The 14,492-nt window shown below is 40.8% G+C and overlaps 2 protein-coding genes across 3 annotated transcripts; one reads left to right on the top strand and one right to left on the bottom strand.

The window, feature by feature from the left end:
* The first annotated feature begins 608 nt into the window (after positions 1 to 608).
* Positions 609 to 9,727, top strand: LOC130183697 (uncharacterized). Of its 2 annotated transcripts, none has more exons than XM_056399337.1 (5): positions 609 to 891; positions 3,041 to 3,129; positions 5,477 to 5,564; positions 6,184 to 8,152; positions 8,260 to 9,727. In XM_056399337.1, the coding sequence occupies exons 1-5, from the start codon at positions 813 to 815 to the stop codon at positions 8,351 to 8,353; spliced, it is 2,319 nt and encodes a 772-aa protein (XP_056255312.1). In that variant the 5' UTR covers positions 609 to 812; the 3' UTR covers positions 8,354 to 9,727. The 2 variants fall into 2 exon arrangements, with proteins under 2 accessions (XP_056255312.1, XP_056255311.1); XM_056399336.1 differs by having other exon boundaries at positions 3,041 to 3,141.
* A 612-nt stretch (positions 9,728 to 10,339) lies between these two features.
* On the bottom strand, positions 10,340 to 14,187 carry LOC130183715 (methylosome protein 50-like). The gene is made up of 10 exons (XM_056399339.1): positions 13,786 to 14,187; positions 12,976 to 13,161; positions 12,746 to 12,887; positions 12,541 to 12,590; positions 11,803 to 11,873; positions 11,513 to 11,570; positions 11,263 to 11,334; positions 11,070 to 11,178; positions 10,917 to 10,985; positions 10,340 to 10,827 (listed from the first exon to the last, which is right to left on the bottom strand). Exons 1-10 carry the CDS (start codon positions 13,892 to 13,894, stop codon positions 10,680 to 10,682), a joined length of 1,014 nt encoding a protein of 337 aa, XP_056255314.1. The 5' UTR covers positions 13,895 to 14,187; the 3' UTR covers positions 10,340 to 10,679.
* Positions 14,188 to 14,492: the final 305 nt, after the last annotated feature.

Genomic DNA, 14,492 nt, shown 5'->3' with positions numbered 1-14,492 from the left:
AAGTACATCAGAGTTGCATTTAACATACAGTATGTTCCACCTGTGGATCACCTCATAACTCTGGTTTTGAAAGGTGCTATTAAAATAAAGTGTATCATAACATTTACATATTTGTGATCAGAATGACAGTTTTATTACACATTGACAAGTATAAGACCAAATAGCCAGCTCATTTCCCATTAACATCTGATTTCCTGTTGAAAGCCAAAACACTACCCTTATTAAATAAAAGCCTATTGGCTTTTTATCAAGGTGCTGTAAAGTTAAACTGTGTTCCTGAACATATTTATGATGACTGTTGATCAAATTGTCCCGATAATCCCTCCAGGTGAAAACACTGTTAATGTCAGCCCTGTTTGTAGACCACAGAGCTTTGAAGGTGATGATGATGATGATGATGATCACGGACTCATTTGAGGGCAATCAAAGCAGGGCAGTGAGAGTACTCTATATAGGGAACAGTCAATATCGTTAAAGCGAAGTGCAGCTCATTCGGTGCGCAGGTACACGCAGGTGAGATCTGCGCTGGAATGTGGCTGAGAAAGGAGAGCCGAGGCCTCACCTGTTGGGAGTGTAGACACACAGGGAGGCACGGTGAAAGGGGAGGAGGCGTGGTCAGCTCCATTTTCTCTGTCTGTCCCGAAAAGACTGCACCAAACCACTGGAATCAGGTTCACCTGGAGCCCAGCGGTGCACCTGTCGTTAAAAGTAGCTCACCTGCGCGTTACGTCGGATTTACCTGCTGATCAAAATGTCTCAATAGTCCCCGCTGAGCCGTGCAGTCGCGTCTACACATCCACTAAACAATAATCATGAGGAAGGGGACGCTGAATTTTCTGGGTCGAAAGAACCAGTCTCTTTTCGACACCAATATCAAAATCAGGGACATGGGTGAGTACGCTGCTTACAGGCCCTTTACTGTGGGATATAATGCAGAATACGGTTTGATGAAGACTAACACGACCTTTGTACTTGGGGTTGACATGGACAGAAGTGTTAAAGGCTCACGTAGACTTTATAACTGATGATGTAAGTAGCTAATAAAAGGACATCTCAGCAATATTTAGCATTTTAAATGACATTGAATGACTGTGTCAACAAGGGAATATGATCCATCCATGAAAAATCTGTTTTTTTTAATGTTATTATTCTATGCCTGCATCTGTTTGACCTTGTATATCTGGAGTCCTATTGACCTGTCTTCTGTAATTGCCCTGATTTAGGTGCAGCATATAGGCATTTCAAGAAACTCCAGCCAGGAGGGAAAATTGCGTAAATGAACATCTCTATATGTTATTGGACTTATGGTTAAAAAAAGCCGCTTCCAGTGTATTTGTTTGACTGATTATTACAGTTCTGGCTTGTTTACAGAAAGAGTGAATGTCCTTTATGTGAATATAAGTGAGCTATAGTCTCAGATACACAACAAAATGATCAGCCAGAATTATTACAGCTAACAACATATAACAGCGTGCATGCTGTAGATACTGTAACAAATGACTCCATCCTTTGAGGTAGACTGTGAGATGTGGTTGAAAGCACTGGAAGAATATAATAAATGGACCTTGAGTTTTTATTTTTTTTTTTGTCACATGGTCAGACTATGGTATTTGCATTAGTCTTTGAGAAGAAGTCACTAGTAATGTGAATGATGTCCATGCATTCATTCACCATAAACAAAAGTTGTACCATGTAAGCGTTCTGCCGCCTTCAACACCAGGAAAAGACAACTTAAAAGCCGTATCACAACATTATGGTAACTCAGATCTACTCTCCACATGTTGATATCAGCTTCCTGATGAACTGCCCAGCTTTACATAACATTTTATTCCATTTGACAAGCAACAGCAGGAAACAAGAGCAATTGCTATGCAAATCTACAACGTGAGAGAGAACACTTGTCTATTTAAATCAGACAATAATTTGGTTAGACTGGCTTAGTACCACGGCCAATTCTTTCTGCAGTCATCCATACTGAATTGTTTTTTTGTTGTTTTTTTTGGAGTGGCACCATCATATCTTCTTGACTAAAGAAAAAATGTGAGGAAAAACACTTTGCTTTCTTCCTTATTTACAATGTCAAGCCCTTAGGTTTCTCTTTCTTTAGCCCTGATGAAAAATCGCTTTAGAGCACTGACAGAACGTGCAGACTAAGTGACTCTCAGTGTCAAATGTCTGTCATCAGTCACTTATTGGAAAAACAACATGACTGACACTGGAACGAAAAGCGAATGAATGTGCGACTTCTAAATTTCTTTTCTTCAACCAACCCCAGTGACTTGTGAGATTATCAGGTACCATGGAGTTTAGCAGAATGTTTTTTTTTATACTTCTACATCTAAAGTTGGATGGAGAAAAGTTTAGTCATTGACTAATGCCTGATGAAGCTGTAAGACACAGACCTTTAGGCCGTTTTTTTTTTTTTACATTTCCCGTAACATTGCAGAATAATATAAATAATCTCTTTGTCACATTGGATTCAAAATACACAAACGTTGCACTGTTTTTCCCCAGTACGATGTATAAAAATGTAAACAACTCTAAATGCATTGAAATATCAATGTTTAGCTAAAAATATATACAATCCAAACAATCCAGTACAAATTTATGAAGCTTCTTATAACAGTTTTTTGGTATTTAGACATTATTGTGTTTTATACTACAAGTTGTGTTGCTGTAATTAAGTTCAGTTGCCACTTTAACTGAGTGAACACAATGGTGAAATGTAAATTTCAAAAGTCATCTGCTCAGCTGTGCAGAACTATTCAGTTGTCAACAACAGAACTGTAACAGCACATGGGATCACACAGTAGATAATCAGCTGGACTGACCTCTACTGAGGAACAATACACAGTCAGACAGCAGCGCAGTTTCGGAGGGTTACTGCGTCTTGTTCCAACCCCTTCATTTGTCCTTTCTAGTCAAATTATTCATGGGGCTTTGAGCAGAATTTGAATGGCTGAAATGTTAAGTGGAAACCTGTTTTGCTATAAGAGGTCTGCCAGAGGATAATAATGCTCTGCTTTTTTTATTTCCTCAGACAATGTGGAGTTGGTGCTGGATGCACCAGCGATCCCTGAGTCAGGGACTGCCAGTGTGCGGGCCAGACCCACCGTCAAACATCACGCTGTGAGTATTTCAGTAAGTGTCGATGTTAAACGTTATTTAGCTGAATTGTAGGGATTACATATCTTCACTCCACATCTGCAGAACTGCACAGATACACATTAGCGGATAATGAACAGTTTATTGTTCGGCAGAATGGGTGTAAATCTGGGTCATTTTAAACAACCGTTGGGACACAACATGTGAGAATGTAAACTAAACTGGTCTGAGTTGAGTAAAACATATTTTCTTACTTAACTTTGGAGTCTGTTGAGTTTGGAGCTGTTTATCTGTTCACTGACACACTTTTCTTTCTAATACCTACAATATACTCTCATGTGGGAGTGATTACACTGATATGTTTCTGGGAATCATGTGCAATATGGTAGTGAACAATGATATTATCATGTTATCCACAATACAGATGATATCACCATACAGGCTATTGTACAGTACATACTGCAACACAAGAACTAGAACAGTGAAATAATATTTCAAAATACAAGAATCAATTATAATTATCTCATTATATTCATTCGGTGCATTAAGAAGTGATTTCAGTTTCATAGTTTCAAAAATAGAAATCTAAATAAAAAAAGTGACTGTCAGAAATAATAAATTACAAGGTACAGTCATTCACTCACTGCTAGTGTAACACTCACAGGAGTCATTGTGCAGCATAATAAGCACTTTTGCTTGTACATTTTGCTGTTAATACTTTAAGTTAAGTAGAATTTTGAATTTTCAATGTACTTGTATTGGTATATTTTTACATTTATTCAAGTAAAATAGCCCAATACTTCATCCACCACTCTGTATTGCAAGTGTATTGCTGTTTTGTCCACATGCTAACAAAGTTTTCATTTTTAAGTGTTTTTTATTTCACTCATAGCATTACATCAACAGTCTATATGACTGCCAGGCTTTCCATTATATCATCAGGGTGCAGATACAAACAAAGAGCTCATATCTGCTCTGGGTTCACACACCTCAGTGTTTGGGAGTGTTCTATGAATGTGTCTGTGGCATGTGTTGGATGTGGCACACCCAGCAGGACAGCTCAGACTGCAGTGACAGATGAAAGTGAGTCACGACGCAGTGAACAAACAGATGAAATCAAACTGGATCATACGCCATCTTTAGTGACACACCCTTGGCCTGTGGTGCAGGGTTCATATGCTTTTCCAGGAAGCTACAGAAGTCCTATGATTACAAGCAAAGAGAGACTGGTGTCATTCTAGCTGTGATATCAGGCAGACATCCAACTGATTTTCATTCTCAGTTTGTTTTTGTACAACAACTTTATCGGTCTAAAGTTTGAGTAGTTTTATGACATTTATATACACAAGCATTTTAAAGGGCTTACAAACTTTATCTCAGCAACTTTTAGATCATGAGTCATCAACAGCTTGTTTAAATAGATACAGTTTTTTGAAGTGAAACTGGTGCAAACTTGCTGTTTTGTTATTGCATTGGCAAATTACTCAAAGGGCCTTTACATCAAGAGTTACATCAGTAAAAAAAAAAAAAAAAAGTGTTGTTGGAATGATTTTCTGCCCTTTTGAAGGGCATGTACCCTGTTAAATCTCATGGACTTGTATTGTGTCAACACAGACTGTGTTTATCTTTGCTGGCGGTTTGGTTTGGGCTGTGAAGAGAACAGCAAATCTCTTCGACGCTCTCTTTTTTTTGCCTCTCTCTGACACTCACACATACATTCATACAAACACACAGGTATCTAAGTGACAGCCTGCAATTTTCTCAGCCAGGCCCACGTTAAGCAGCAGACAATGTGAAGAATAATAGGTGTATCCTCTGATTCACCAGGTACTCCTCATGAGTGAAGTATGTGAAAGTGTTTGGTACAAAAACGATTCCATAGCAACATGTTACCTCCAGTCTCATTGGGACAAACCTTAAGGATTAGCCTTAAAATGGAAAGAGACACATACATTCACACACTCATCAAACATTGAGTTACAATTTCTCTAAGAATACATTTTATTGTATTTTTGTCAATGTTTTTTTTTTACAGGTTTAAGTCTAAAGTATTTGCAAATAAGGCATTTTGTTAACTGTCACTAGGTCTCTCAATACCACGATCTCAGCGCAAATAAAATTATTTGGAAGCAACTTTTGCTCTATGCTGATCTGTTTTCAAGGAACACTGAGCGCTGCAATAAGTAGGAACTGGTTTGTTCACTCTGGGAGTGAATAGTTGCCAGAAAAGAAACTGAAAAAAACTCTTTTCAATACATCTAGAACAGGATGCAGGTTTTATTTAATCATTACCACTGTTCTTGAACCACACTTTATTTCTTGTGTCCCAGAAATATCAACAGTCTGACGGTGTTTTCTTTTTTCCTCACAGTCATCTGATAGTTTTCAAGGGTTTGCCGTCCCAACACCCAAAGTCCCCCTTCTTCCCCATGTCAATGGTCCAAAGGCCAACGGTTCAGGTGAGCGTCCAACTACCTCAGATATGTGCTTTAGGTTTAACACAGCAAAGGCTAGAAATCTTTTATTTACACTCTGAAGGACGAAGATCATTTGTGGTGCCTTTACTCAGACTCAGTTGATAGATCACAGCAATCAGAATGACTCCATAAAGGCTTGAAAATGTAGAGCAGGTAAATGTTTGCCCAGGCAGTTGCTCAATAACCCTTCTGAATGTGCCCAAACAGCCATTCCAGCTGGCAAGGTTATTTACAGAATGGGAGTGTTTGCATTAATAGAATTTAAGCAGTTCTGTATTGAGTAAGATTATCATCTTACGTGTTTATTAGGTTTAAAACTCATTTCAGCCTTTAGACTTTGCCGTTACTCGACCAATGATATTTGCAGTTATTTCTCCCTTTTAAGATATTCTGCTTTTATTCGCCATTTCCACACACAAGTGAATTTGACATTGATGTAGAGTGGAAGCACCGTCACATCCATATCACTGTTTTTGAATATTTCTGTCTAATGTAAATGCTTAAACATGAGGCAGCAGCGCATGTTAATCACTGTTAGTGCTCCTGCTCTACAACGTAGTGAGGTTTACTCAGTCATTCTCTCTCTTCCCTTTTTTCACAGTCAGTGGAGAAAAGCTGTACAACGGATCAGTGCCTGATCTTGTGGAGGGGGAAATATTTGTTCCTCCCCCTCCCTCTATGGCACCTCCACCCCCTCCAGGGACTTTTATCCCTCCTCCAGACTTCTTGGGTGACCTAAACAGTCCAGACCTGGCAACCCTTCAGCCTCCTTCCATGCCTGCTCCAAAAGCCCCTCCACAGACACCGGCCGTGGAGAACGATCTAGGCTTCTTAAAACGGCCAACAATGGCTCCACCACAGCCTCCATCTACTTTGTCTACCGGCTCTGCGCCATCCACGCCCATTTCTAGTCCACCAGCGGCCAAAGTTCCCGAGCATCCAAAATTTGCCCCCCCATTACCCCCTACTGAAAAGCAACAGAAGACTTATAAGACACCACCTCCAAAGCCCATTAGACTGTCCTCTATGTCCAACCTTGACTCCCCACCACAGACTCCTGCACCACCTCCCCCTCTGCATACACCCACGCTCTCCACCTTTAATCCCCAAAACACAGCAAAGCTTTACAATGTCCCTGAAACCTCACCTCTCAGCAGTCATGAGAATCGTGACACAAGACCCAAGCAGATGTTACTCCTCGAAGATTCTGGGTCCGGTAACTCTGCACCGGTGCTTGTCCAGGTGGATGGGAAAGTGCCTAAAGTGGCTACACCGACTAAACCGGTATCCAAAGATGTACAGGAGCTGAAGGAGAACTTACAAATAACGCAGCCCTCTCAACCACCCCTATCTGAGCCAAACAAGGAGGCTAAAACAGGGATAGGTTCAGCACAGCCAGAAATAACCAAACTGCTCCCGACTACTCCTCAGAAGTCACCACAGCTTCTGAAAGTGAACAGTTCTCAGGTGAATTCAGAGCCCAGCAAAGGGAACCTTGAAGGATCACCATATCAAAGACCTAAATTCAGTCCTTTATTAGATCGTAAACTACGCAGCCTGAAGAGTAGTGAAACCAACGGGGCACGAGAGGGGCCTGCAGCTTCCCCGCTGGCTCTTTTAATGGCGGCTAAGGAAAGAGATAAACACAGATCAACTCACTCCCTGTCGCGGGAAAACAGTGCTGAGAAGAACGAGCAGCCAAGCGCAAGCATTCACCCGAGTGACTCGAGTCCCAATTCCTTTGTTGTCGTCCCAAGGTCAAAGTCGTCCTCTTCTCTTACATCGCAAGAAAGAATACAGGAGAGTCCAAGCTCTCTCAGTCCTGTGAAACATACGCAAACAATTCAGACTCCAGAAAAATCCAGAAGTCCTGCATCAAGTCCTGATCAGATGCCGTTTACCAGTCCAGCTCTCAATAGGATCACAGCAGCTGCATCCCCAAGTGCAACGAACCTGGTTGAGCAGAAACAAAATGCAGAGCAAAGCCCCCCAAAGACTCAATCCGCACAGCCTGAGGATAATAAAGAGGAGATAAGCATGCCATTACTCCCTCCTCCCCCAGAGTTTGATGATTTCGAGGAGATTATGATGCCCCCTCCTTCCGTCCGTCCACCTGACCCTCCTGTGAAAAAGGCACCAGCACCTCCTGTGACCCTTCCACCTGCACCTCCGGCTCCGTCAACCCCTCCAAAACCCCCAGCAGCTCCAAAACTCCCACCTCCTGACATCAATATCAAACCAAAGCCTCATGTCCAGACAAAACCTCAATCAGCCCCTCCTCAGCTACCATCCCCTCTTTCCCCGAGTCAGGCCACACTCCTGAGCATCTTACAAAAGAAGATGTTGGAAATGGACCACAAAATGGCTCCGGTGAAGGAGGCAGAGCCTGGTTCTGATGACTGGGAGGCCCCCTTGTCTAGTGAGGACAATAAGGTCCCTGTTGTCCCCAAAGCCACACCACAAAGCAAGAATTACCCTGTGGTCAACAAAGCAGCAACCCTGGACATGAGGGAATTGGAGGGAAAAGTGGCCAAAAAATATGAAACGTCCTCGGTGAAGGTTCCCACCAGGTAAGACTTGCACTGCTCAGACATGACACATTCACTTTTTAGGTCAATAAGCCCAGTGTTTGGGTGCAGTATTCATCATAATCCTGAACATCTTCTTTTTCTTTCAGCAACGGACCGTCAAAACATCAGTATGGTATGACCTTTACAATTCGGCCTGGAACCAAACAGCCTATTACCCCGGTTACTAGAGGGGAACCTTAAAAATCTGTGGAAATTAGACACATCTATACAGCACACATTCCATGTGTTTGTATAATGTGATTTTGCAATTAGCAGGAGTTTGTGCAACAGGGAAAAAGCACTGAGTTACAGAAATATGGTTGGCATGTTAAAAATATCTCAAAACAATGGTGTGCTCAGTTATGAATGATGTAGTCTGAATGTAATGCTCAATCTCTGGAGGATGTACTGTCACTGTCAAGTAATCAGTTTCAGCGCCACATGGGTAATATTCATTGTATAAGCAAAACCTATTAATAAAATGCTTTTCGCTTAAGCTATTCATAGCTGTAAACTGCAAGCTGAGTGAAAGTGAATTGACATTATACAGTAATTTGTAGAACATGAAAAGTCTTTGTGTGGAATCTTCATTGTAAAACACAATAATAATGTATGATGTAATTACTGTGGCCTGTAATTTCATGTCCCACAACTGCAATATTCTTTCACTGTTACAGTTTTGTAGGTCCACTGGGGCAAAGCCAACAGTTAATTCAGACATGTGTCAGAGCATGCTGATCTCTCAGTCGGATTGTTTCTCATATTTATTGTTCTCGGTAATGTCTTTACATTTGTATAACAGTTATTTGTTGAGGTAACAATTGTGTCAGTGTAGCTGCACATGTTGTTATTGATGTACATATTCGTTTGGATAAGATTTAAGAACTATTGTAACATGTTGTATGTACATGTTAGTTATGTAATCAAAATATTTAAAATATATTGGTCATAAAGCAAAGCTACACAAAATGTTGTCCAAGTCCCTAACTGGGAAATTTATTCAAGCATTAACTGCATGTTTTAATAAATGTACTTGAGTTTTTTGTGCACAGAATGAAGCTTTTGCGTTAGTATTCAGATGCCTTAAAAATGTTACAGAATGCTATATTGTTGTGTTTTGTCTTTGTTATCTATGGAGATTATCAGTTAAGCAAGAGACAAACACTAAATCAGAAACTGACAGGTGATGACTCCACGAGAACAAAAGCCTCATTGAAAAGTGAAAACAGTGTGCATGTGACACAGATTCTTCTTCTTTTTTTCTTTTTACAAAAAAGGCTCGATAATTGTGCTGTATTTTATATAATAAGACGGGAAAGAGAACAGAAGCACCAACATACTGTGATCAGTAATGTTATAATATTGTTACATCTTTTCTCTTTCGAGACTCAGGAGCTTTGTAGATCTCAGTCTCAATGTTGAAATTCCCTTGTGAAATGAAAAACACAGTTAAACTTGATCTGATAATGTACACACCTTTTCGCACCACATCATACATTCAGAGTGTAGTAATTCAGTTGAAGGCAAAGAACAGTTATATATGATGCTTTCTGGATTAAATATATGAAAAACCTTTTAATGCCTGGGGTATATTTATTTTATTACATTTGTAGTGACAGAGGAAATTACCTTTGATAACGACAGCACCAAAACAACTATGGTTAAGATGATGGGAAGGAAATAAATTGCTTCCATAAACTTTAATCATGGTTAAAGGCTAAAGATGATTTTTCCTGTTAAAACACATGTAACCTGGCAAATTCAATACTATGGAATAACTTTCACTAAAGTGGGCCTCACTGTTAAGTGTTCCTGTTGTTTCAGGGGCTGTTTGTTACACTACACATCCAAGGATGTGAATTATTATGGTAATATTGACATTATTAGCGACACAACACATTATGCTGGTACCATGTGAAAATGATTAGGACACTTAAGTCCAGTCTACGTCAGACAACGGATGAGCAGGGACACCCTTAACTGCCACTGACTATGCAAATCACCCGTGTGATCTTGTTAACGTTCAAGCCTCCTGCCCACACATGAACATCTAAACACACTGCCGTCTTTTGACCCAGTAGTGGGCAAATTGTGGGTCTGCCTCTGTGACTGAGACAATATATGACAATGGTTTAGTTGCTGGCATATAGTAGAATCCAGGAAACACAAAGAAATGTTAAAATGATCTTGCTATTAAGTTACCTTTAATGTAAAATTATGCAATACAAATGGGTTGCCTCAAATGTAATTATACATTAATGGAAATGCTATACAGTGTGAAAGAAGTAAAGCGGGAGAGACCATATTATAGAGTAGAGCAACACAATGCACCAAGGCCAGGAGAGGAGAGCAAATGCCCAAATATTGTGCACATATCTTGAGTACTGAATGACAATGAAACACCTCAATCCATATCTCCTCACTCACATATTACGTTTAACTTCTTTAGATTCACCCCTCAAAAATAAGGGACAAACTTAGTAAGTTGAAATCTTTCTCTTCCAAGGCGTGTGACCATCTGTTGAATCTAAGAGGAGGAGTTGGGAGCTCCAGCAGCTGAACCCACCGTGTGGTGAAGTACAAGATGATCCCAGCCTACGGTCGTCAGGGTGTTAGAGCCCCCGTGGAGCCAGGATACACCTTTGACAAAGTCCTGGTGTCGCCGATCTCTCAGTCTACAGCAGAAGAAAGAATATAGGATTAGTAATTTTTTAAAAATGGTACAAGAGACTGACGTTTCCTAGTTTGAAGTGCAGAGACTCACATTTCTTGCAGTTCGGAGTCCATAACAGCAAGGGAGCAGTCATCGCTGACAGTAGCTAGCAAGGGGGCACTGGAATGAAAGAAAGAAAAAGTTACAGTTTCGTAGAGAAACATTATAGAAGGATACTGAGATTGCAGAAGAATTTAGATTTACCTATGTGTGGAGAAGGCGAGCCCATTAACTCTGCGGCTGTGGACGTTCTCAACCCGGGCCGGCTCCGTTCCAAGGAAATCTTTCACTGTCACTCTGCCGAGCTCATCACCTGAGGCACAATGAAAATGATGAAAACTGCAGGGATGGCCAATTTAATGTCTCTGTCCATCAATAATCAGCTGCTGGGCCTTACCGAAAGCAATGGTGCTTCTGTGGTGGGGGTGCCACGCTACAGTGGTAGGTGAGCAGCTGGGGGCCTCTATATCTGGGACAGAAAGAACAATCACAAGGTTGGTTAAATCAGCCAGACAAAACACATCACTAAGTAGATGGTTATCTGTCAGTGATGCCAACATCCACCGTAGCAAAATTAAGTCCAGCGCCGTCAACAACCTAGGAAAAATGTCTGAGCCTGGTTGTTTAAGGTGGGACAAGCTGCTCACCTATTCTTGATGCTGGTTTGTTTGGCTTCCTCCTGTCCCACATCAGCACACGGCCATCCTGAAGGGTGGAGGACAACAGTATATTCTTACAGTTCTCTCTCTGCTCTTGTGCAGTTCATCCAACTTTATTAATGGTGGACTATCTGTTAATACACAGAATTTATTGTAGCTTTCTTGTGTTACAGCACAAGAGGAAAACATCAGTTCCTCTTAAATAATGTGCACAGTCACCTAGTTCAATCAGTTATGTTAGGTGTTCTGTTCACAGTAATGCTTGATCAGTATCTTACTTGACCACAGGAGATGAAGAGAGACTCGTCTGTGGGACTGCAGGCAACACATCTGACCGGCTGTGTGTGCACTGGAGGAAAAAAATAAGTTAACAGACACATTCAGTTATGGTTTTTACCATCTTTATGCTTGTGATTTTGTTTTATTACTGCTAACATGTCAAAACAATATTCTACCAATAGGACCATTTATTATGCAATCACACTTTAAATCACTAGACAGCATTAGGTGTATATTTTTTGCCAAAACTGCAGGATAGGGCTGCACAATATATAGTTTACGCATTGCCATCAAGATGTGAGCATGTGCAATAGTCACATTGCAGGATGTGCAGTGTAACAGCAAATTAACTCAAACATATAACTTCTTTGCTGCTTGATACAAAAGGAAAACTTGCACAGTTCTCACTTTCCATGGCTAATCTAGAAGAGGAGTGTCTGATATGACATACCGTAATAATAAAAAAAAAATTCTTGGATACATAAAGATGTGGCTAATGAGTGATATGCACAGCGAACCACCAATCACAATCATTCCTGATCAGTTTATCAAACAAACAAAACAGGGGACACATGACTCAAAAGAATGATTTACAAAGAGGGGATTTGTTTTTTACCTTACTTTAGTAGAATTATTTATACTAAATGATAATTATGAAATGTATGAAATCTATAAAACTTTGGTTAATAAAATTCAGCTCATCTTATTTCGAAAGGCATTTTGAAATATTCCCTTACCATTGTAGGTAGTGACAACTGTCTCCTGACTGAGATCCCATACTTTAATTCTGTAGTGAAGAAAGGGGAAGAGATGCACGGTGATGAGTGTGATGAAAAAAGTAATTACTAAAACCATAAGGCCAGAGTTGAAAACAAACCGAGTTTCATTCAGCAGTGACACTTCGTGCAACAGTGGATGTATCTGTATAAAATACCATCTAACCTGCAGTCCATGCTGCCAGTGACGGCACTGCTTGCTCCAGTTATGGGGCTCACTGTAGTGACAATGTGGTCATGCTCATGTTTGGTGAAGCAATTCACAAGCAGGCGTTCATCCTCCGCCAGTTCCCAGAGCTCCAAGGCACCTGCACAGTAGAACAAATCCAGTTTGTCAATTAACTCTCAAGCCCAGTGCTTGACTCATATAGTAAATGCTGCAAAAGTGCTTCTTACCTGAGTCTGATGCAACAACAACACCCTTTTCTGACACCCATTTCACATCTGTGACACTAGCCTCAGTCTGCACACCAGCTTTGCAGAAACCCTCATTGGGGGCTTGCTCAGGGTCACTGTAGATCCACACTGACCCCTGCCAGCTCCTGCCAGTGAGGCTAGAGGCACCAAGCAGCAGGGTGCCATCTGAGAGGAAATCAGGGGAAAACACACACACATTAGCAAACCAGCTGCATTTTAATTCTGCTGTGGTAGTTGTGAGAATCACTTGGAGCCATTCTTTAATTCGGCAACCATCCAATCCACAGAGCAGATCATATTTAACCTCCTAAGACCCGAGCTCTATTTTTTGCTATTTAGGCTGATTGGGACCTGAGAAAAATGATGTCCACATATGAGGACATTAGTTTTAAATTTCGATTACTGAGTGGCAGTATAATATCCTCATATGTGGTCACCAGGCCCTTGTTGAGAAAAAGTTAGTATTGTGGTCTAGAGAACCCAAAATGTGAGGTCCACATATGTGGACGCCAGGTCCTAGGAGGTTAAGCTTCTAAGTGCAATTTATTTGACATGATTACTTATTATCCTGCCACATGCACTAAAGAGCTGAGATGCTGAGCATGTGCATCAATTTTATGAACAAAAATGACTCTTACTCAACAATTTGTCCAGTTATATATGGCTCAACTTTAGTAGCAGACCCTTGCACATCTGTAAAGATGTAAACAGACTCGGACTAACATTAACTAACTAGCGGCACCACGTGTTTACCTGTGTAACCTTAAGCTAGCCTGGCTTGTTACCGACCTGCTCTGTATTGCGCCGAGCACAGTTGCTTCTCCATGCACGCTGGGGCATTGGGGGGTATGTTCCATCGGTTTTCCTTGATCATGCTGGTGTCTACTGCACTTTTCATTCAGGTATCGCAGTAGACTTCCTGTGATTTTGCAGGCAACTTTAGCGCGAATTCTACGTTAGCTAGCTAGCGTTGCTGTTTGCTTACAGCGACGCCACCGGTTTCGTCTTTGGTGATTACAATTTATCGTCTCCTAAAAACACAATGATGTCCGTGTGCCGTAGAAACACTACTGCATGTATTGTTGCTAAAGTTATCGTTTCAACAATGAATGAACGAGTGAACAGAAACACATGGGGCCGATGAACGTACACTTCCTGCTCCGGGTCTCTACTTCTTCGTTGATCGATACGCTGCTGCTCGCCTTTTTCTTCTTCTGTTTTGAAGGTTTGTGGAAGGTGGTTTTACTGCCATCTTCAGGAGATAATTAGGCTCATTAATATGATTTTATTAAGTTTATTTCACACTGTCATGAAGAGCACATGCACATCATGCACTGTTAAAAAAAAAAACATAGATTCAATCCAACATTAGGACATGTATATGTGAAGACAAAAGTATACAATTAAATGAAATTGATCAAACTATAAATACACTGTGACACAGGCAAGATGTAATGCATGAAATTGAAGCATGACATAGCATATAAACACTGAAA

This window comes from Seriola aureovittata, chromosome 2, assembly GCF_021018895.1.
Source record: "Seriola aureovittata isolate HTS-2021-v1 ecotype China chromosome 2, ASM2101889v1, whole genome shotgun sequence".
In the NCBI taxonomy this organism is placed as follows: domain Eukaryota; kingdom Metazoa; phylum Chordata; class Actinopteri; order Carangiformes; family Carangidae; genus Seriola; species Seriola aureovittata.
The sequence above is the reverse complement of the archived record's forward strand: the minus strand, read 5'-3'. Positions and strand labels throughout refer to the sequence as shown.

Bases quoted from the DNA above. Each gene is read 5' to 3' on its own strand.
- LOC130183697 (XM_056399336.1), top strand. From the start codon at position 813: ATGAGGAAGGGGACGCTGAATTTTCTGGGTCGAAAGAACCAGTCTCTT. The intron at 892-3,040 runs GTGAGTACGCTG...TTATTTCCTCAG, and splicing joins TATCAAAATCAGGGACATGG to ACAATGTGGAGTTGGTGCTG. The intron at 3,142-5,476 runs GTAAGTGTCGAT...TTTTCCTCACAG, and splicing joins ATCACGCTGTGAGTATTTCA to TCATCTGATAGTTTTCAAGG.
- LOC130183715 (XM_056399339.1), bottom strand. From the start codon at position 13,894: ATGAAAAGTGCAGTAGACACCAGCATGATCAAGGAAAACCGATGGAAC. The intron at 13,162-13,785 runs GTCGGTAACAAG...ATTTCCTCTCAG, and splicing joins CTCGGCGCAATACAGAGCAG to ATGGCACCCTGCTGCTTGGT. The intron at 12,888-12,975 runs GTAAGAAGCACT...TCTACTGTGCAG, and splicing joins TGTTGTTGCATCAGACTCAG to GTGCCTTGGAGCTCTGGGAA.